Source organism: Zeus faber (genome assembly GCF_960531495.2).
Source record: "Zeus faber genome assembly, contig: SCAFFOLD_172, whole genome shotgun sequence".
Lineage (NCBI taxonomy): Eukaryota > Metazoa > Chordata > Actinopteri > Zeiformes > Zeidae > Zeus > Zeus faber.
Window position 1 is genome coordinate 4,069 of NW_028293087.1, and position 6,874 is coordinate 10,942.

Below are 6,874 nucleotides of genomic sequence, written 5' to 3' on the forward strand. Positions count from 1 at the left end.
CGGAAACCAAACACAAGGCTACCGTGGTGTCCCTGCAGATCGCCTGTTCAGAATGCCGCAGAAACGACAGAGGCCGATGGAGTGAGAAAGGATGACAGCGAGTGTGGAAAGGGGACTCCGGGGGACAAGGAAGGTATGTATCGGGCCGCTCAGCGTACACAAGGCTCTTTAGATCTGAGACAGGGTGCAGATTTATGGAAGGCCTTTATTTTATAAAGCAGAACACTGCAAAAGACACTTTTAGTTCACAATAACAGAAAGATCCTCCAAAAAAGAGAGACTATTTCTGTTGCGGTCCCTTGATGCCCAATGTAAAATAGGCAAGCATAATTTAGCTACACCGGTCTAGTTCTATAATTCAAAAGACCATACCAACATCCAGTTGAGTTTTAGCCCATCAATAAATCAGATGCTGAGGATAAGAAACTATTTAACTGTACCTTTTGGTCAAAGTTTTCTGGGGTGAGGAAGAAGTTGTAGAGAGGGACAAAGTAGCCCTCCAGGAGTCCCATCAGCAACACCAGGTACACACCATCTGCAAACTGAGAAGAAAAGGTAACGACAAGTTAGTAAAATGCGCTGAATAGGTGTACGTGTAAATACACTAGCGGTGTAACGGAACATAGTTGATCTCGATGCAGACTTGCAGTAAAAAGAAGATAGACAAGACAGATGCGTGCTGTGTTTTACTATGAAGCGCAATGATTGTTTACGGTGCGTCAAACTATGTTGCTGCTACTTTACAACGTTTCATGAATAAGCTGTGGATACAGCCAATGTCGCCGTGGTGCTTCTGCTCATCCGCCATATTGAAGCGGTCAAGATCTGCTAGTAAACAAGTACAATGTGTATTAAAAGATGCAGAATTCTCTACAAAATCGACGGTAACTCGGTTAACTCTGAACCCATTTTCATGAAATTTGGTTTGTTATAAACATGAGAAATTGAACATGACACTGGTAACTTCTTGGAATTAAATTCAGTTACTGGGGTGCATCTAATCATATTTTGTTTCTATTCGCTACCATGTTTAAAGGATAGAGGTATCATGCCTCATATTGCTTTAATCTAACAATTGAGTATTGAATATTTTATATATTTTAAGATTTTATTTAAACATTGGACATCTTGAATGTTGTTTTAATTTCAGACCATGGGCAAAAGTTCCTTGCTTTAAGTGATTTACAGAATTAATGGAAAACAATGTTATATTCGTCTTTTTCCTTTTTTTTGATCTGAAAAATTATCTGATCTGTGACTCAAAACCATAATACGATGCGAACCATGGATTTTAAGGTATAAAACAGAATTGTGTTACAATGCTGTAATACAATAAGGAATTTTAAGATACAATGCACTCATGAAAGCAACAAAGAATGACAATTCTCCATGTTGCTGGAAGATGGTTACTCAAGGTTGCATTATGAAAATGAACAGACTTTTGGAATTTTTTTATATTATTATATTTTTTTTATTACAGTGTTCTACGATGTCAGGCTTATGGTGGAACTACACCAGCCATGTTGGCGCAATGTATGTGTGTAGGGCAGCGTGCGGCCTAAGTGCACGCTTCCTATTGAATCCATGTTAATCCGCTGTTGGTGGCAGGTGGCATGGCATTTCTCTACTTTTGCGTGAAACGCATCATTTTTTCCCCCTCCCAATTGCGCCGGCTACCCGAGCCTTTTACATAGAAATATGAGATAAAACGAACAGAAACGTAGAAATGTTTTTGTAAAGAGTGCAATTCCTTTAAATGGGTTTTATACACTGATCTAGCCACAACATTAAAACCACTGGCAGGTGAAGTGAATAACATTGCTCATCTCGTTCCAATGGCACCTATCAAGGGGTGGGATATATTAGTCAGCAAGTGAATAGCCAGTTCTTGAAGTTGATGTATTGGAAGAAAAGGTCCAAATTCATCTAGCAATTGTAATTGCTAGATGAATGGCACCAGGATGCACAATGGGAAGAAGGCAAGCCGGTGGAGGCAGTGTGGCGCTCCGGGGAATGTTCTGCTTAGAAACCTTGGGTCCTTGGCATTCGAGTGTATATATCTTTGACACTTATCACCTACTTAAATTTTGTTGCAGACCAAGTACACGTCTTCATGGCAACACTATTCTCTGCTGGCATTGGCCTCTTTCAGCAGGATAATGCGCCCTGCCACACTGCACAAATTGTTCAGGAATGGTTTGAGGAACATGACAAAGAGTTCAAGGTGTTGACTTGGCCTTCAAATTCCCCAGATCTCAATCCAATCGAGCATCTGTGGGATGTGCTGGAACAACAAGCCTGATCCAGAGGGGCGTCACCTCCCAACTCCCAACACGTCTTAAACGATCTGCTGCTAATATGTTGGGGAACAGACACTGCAGGACACCTTCAGAGGTGTTGTGGAGTCCATGCCTCGACGGGTCAGAGCTGTTTTGGTGGCATGAGGGGGAAGTACATAATATTAGGCAGGTGGTTTTAATGTTGTGGCTGATCAGTGTATGAGCCTCGATTGCAACAGAGACCTAGACCTGCTGTCGGATTTGCTTAATGATGAAAGACTACAAAGAAAATACAAAGAACAAACACATACAGTATGTAATACATAGAAGTAATGCAATACAGTACAAACATGCCCCACTGACCAATTTCAACAATTACAGTTGTAGCTCACATTTCAATAATATTAAAGGTTATTTGTGGCAGACTACTATAAAAAAAAAATTCAATACTTTTTAATTGGAGCAAGACTTGTTTAACTTAAAGTGTCTTCAGAGCTGGAGATCATAGGAGTCTAAACAATTAACATTGTGAAAATGAGAAAATGAAATAACGTTGTAATCAGGAATCACAAAGATTTATTATTATTTTTCACACAATAACTCATAATGGTGTTGGCGGTATTTCAGACATAAAACCTATTATCTAACTGTGTGTTAAAATACATTAAATCACTGTTTTTTTTCCAATATTCCTCCTCTCTCTACGACGACATCGACATGTCTTGGACACTTCACCACGGAGCTGGTGTAGCTGGTAAAAAAATATATATAAATAAATTAAAAAACACCTTCCCTCCGCCCGTATTCTGCGCCAATGTGCCTGGTGTAGTTTGGCCGTGATGGGGATTTACTCCAAATGGCGATGAAAGGCCTTTTTTGACAGAAGTCCGATGAAATCACGTATTTAAAAAATACCCCTTGAGTTCACAGTTATATGTGTTTGTGTGCATCTGGTATACTGTATGTGTGTCATACCTGTGTGTCCAGTTCGGAGACTTCGAGATTGAGCTTGTTCAGGTGTTTGTTCACAAATGTGATCAATGTCTGAGGAAATGCACAGGACAGGTCCGTAATTTAAGACTGGAACACTTGTTCCTTTTCCAAAAGGATGAATGTACACTTGAATATATGAACTCAGGTATCGACTGCTGTCGCGTCAAATGACATGAAGTTATATTGCAGCACAGCGGGTGGGTCACACTCACATTAAAAAACGAGACGTACACAGACAAATAAACTACCTTTTTGACAACATTCAGCTTATCCGGTGCATGGTCGAACAGTGTGTCAAAGGCGTCGCGCTCTAAAGAGGCCAAACAACACAACACAATAAAATACAAACGGGGCCATTGGAATGAATCGTTCCATGAAAATATTCCCTTCAGAAATGCCTTCTAAATGGGTGTGGGGGTTGGGGGGAACGTACCGTGTCTCCCGGAGAATGCCCTGAGAAACAAAAGAGAAGACAGTCGTCAGGAGAAGGCTTTGTCAAATGAAAACAACAAGAGGCCGCTTCGCACTAATTGACAATTTCATACCGTTGCTTTCCTGTTCATAGAGGTAGAAAAAAAACAAAAACCTATGGAGAGGTTTTCTGAAGTGAAGCCATTCCAAGTCAACCGCAGAGGAATGTCGGGATGTACAGACGGTTTCAGAGGAATGGCGGCCGACAATGGGCCCGCCGTGGGTATCCTTATTTCACAGACAATGGGTTGACACTTTGGGCATTAAACCCCCCTGAAAAACGACAGGTCTACCTGGGGCATCACCGCCATGCGCACCCTGCTGTCAGCGGATGGTGTGTGTCATTACAATAGTGAGCCTGTTGTGGGGTATTGTTTTTCTAGGGGGAGGTTAATTTTTTCGAAGGAGGGAATGCTGCACTGTAAGCGTCCCCATGGATGAGATATCGCAACGGACAGGCCAGCAAGAAATGGCAAGAGCGCACACACACACACACACACACACACACACACACACACACACACACACACACACACACACACACACACACACACACACACACACACACACACACACACACACACACACACACACACACACTTATGGTGTAATCTGGAATTGCAGAGGCAGGCAGGCCTGGGCATCGGTCCTGCTGGTGTGGTAACAACCAAATTTCCAGTGTAATGGTGTGTGTGTGGGGGGAGTTATTAACATGCCATGTCTATCTACCATGACAAAATGTGTGTGATAGTGTGTGTGTGTGTGTGTGTGTTTCTTTGAGTTTTATCTACCCAGCTGCTGCTGTCAGCCTGCAGGAAAGCCGCACAGCAAGGAGAGAGAGTGTGTGTGTGTGTGTGTGTGTGTGTGTGTGTGTTGAGTGCGCTCATTTTATTGTCTAATTCTTCTGCTAAGTGTGCCACTAAATCCCTTCTTCAGATACAATTGCAAACCATTCATTATTGCACAATACTAGTTTCGTAAAACATAAGACAGTCAGTACTCAATACAATTGCACAATATTTGCGAAAGAAATTACGCAAGCATGAGATATTTAGATTCTCCTTTCGAGTTTTCCTGTCTGCGACCATTATTAACATGTTTTTTCACCATTTGTCGCCTTTTTGGACACCGTTGACCGACAGTGACCGACAGTATTTCGCTAATTAGCAAGTTTCACAACATTAGCGTAAGCACTTGAAGCTAGCTGCGCAGACTTACTCTGTGTTTCCGGTAATTTCCTCTTGAATCTGTCTGGACTGGAGGATGCCTTCTCTTTTCTGAAAGACATGGCAGAGGTTAAAATGACCAACCAGGACGCTGAATAAAAAAAAACAAAAAAACAAAATAAAACAAACAAACAAAAACCCACAGAAAATGAATATGACTGCCGATAACCCTTACACAAAACTCTCTGTTTTGGACATCATTCTACAATAATGCCGCACCCACCTGGACGACCACGACCTGAATTGAGACGTGGTCTGGCAATCTGATCGGTGCTCTGAAGTGCTGCGACAGCGCCACCAACAGGTGGAGGATGGCAACGATGCTCTTGGCATGGACCGCTAAAGCGTGAAACAGAAACGGCTTTTTCAGACACATATGACTGGCGATGGAAGACATTCCTGAATACCATTAGTTGTGATAATATCTTTACTGCTCAAAATTTATATTGCAATATAATTGCAATGACTTAATTTGTTTGGTAGTGTTTCCCCTACAAAATAATGGCGGCCATTATGAATTCTGAAATAAATATGAAAATTAATTACAGGATTATAGGCTTTGCATCCGTAGCTCCATGATTGTGGATTTTTTTTTGTCCACGTAATGCGATTTTGAAACATCATAAAAATGTTGCTTTTAATTTTTTAAAGAACATATTAGCCACACGGAAAGCGACTATACGCAAGCTGTGGAACGTTTCCACAGGTTCGCCTTGATAAGTCAAAAGGAAATTAGCGGGCAGAATTAAAAACATCCCCTCCACCAGGTCTAGCCGACCACCGAGACCACGAGACAGTTGAATAAAGTTACACTATCAAAAAAGATCCTACATTTGTTACCATTTGAATCCTTTTATGGATTACAGCTCTCCCTTATAGAGGTACGGCATCAAGGTACGTCAGGGTTTTGTACCTTGATGGCAAAGGCACGCACAAAAAAAAATAAAAAGCCAAATTCAAAGTCATTTGTGGACAAATGAAGAAAAATATACGCTGAAGCAGTCCAGTGAAACGTCTCGTCCGATATATGGAAGCATCCCCACCACCGGAGTGGGAGTAAATAGGATTTAAATAGACAAAACAAGCGGGATCAATTAAGTGGCCAAAGCCTGCCTTTGATTTCAGTCCAGCAGTAATGGTAAATTAACGGTGAGTGGGCTGAAAGCCTTTTTGGAAGGCTATTAGATCTTCACGAGATAAGGGAATTTAAATATGTTACATCAGGAGGTACGAAATGACCGCCCCTCCATTCACTGGAAGCAGAGAAAAAAATATTTATTTTTGTCTTGTTGGCAACCATTTCTTAGAGGCAACGTTTCAAATAGAAGCTTTTACCGGGGGGGGGGTAATTTTCTATTTGGTGTGATCACATCTCGTTCGGTACGGACTACCTGCGCTGTGCTACTTTCACATCAAATCAATAGCCATTTCTTCTTCATTTAACTAAGACTGTACATCTTGGCACATCCCCTCTGTTTCATCAACCTACCCCTCCTTTAACCACATTACACATGAATTGGCTCACACACACTCCAATCCGCATCACCCCGGGCTTTCGCCTATGTCTTACAGATATGTTACGGATAAATAACTTTAGTAAAAGGCGGGTGTGTTGGGAGCCAGGTAAGAATTATCAGCACTATCCTCCTGTCAGGTAAAAGTGCCATCCAGGGAGAGGTCCATCTCTCTCTCTCTCTCTCTCTCTCTCTCTCTCTCTGTTAGTGAACCAAGTGTGTTTGTTGTATTGTCTGTAACTGTGAACTAGAGAAAATGTTAAAATAAAGATGCTTTAAAAATCAAAAAAATCTCTCTCTCTCTCTCTCTCTCTCTCTCTCTCTCTCTCTCTCTCTCTCTCTCTCTCTCTCTCTCTCTCTCTCTCTCTCTCTCTCTCTCTCTCTCTCTCTC

General features: G+C 41.6%; 1 protein-coding gene across 1 annotated transcript; it reads right to left on the reverse strand.

Annotated features, from left to right (window-relative positions):
- Positions 1–440: 440 nt before the first annotated feature.
- LOC307247648 (alpha-parvin) lies at positions 441–5,308 on the reverse strand (the record flags this gene model as incomplete). Its single annotated transcript, XM_080024684.1, has 6 exons — positions 441–542; positions 3,255–3,323; positions 3,521–3,582; positions 3,706–3,725; positions 4,962–5,020; positions 5,193–5,308. Coding segments are annotated over 6 exons (428 nt in total), but the record flags the coding sequence as incomplete, so codon positions are not given.
- Positions 5,309–6,874: the final 1,566 nt, after the last annotated feature.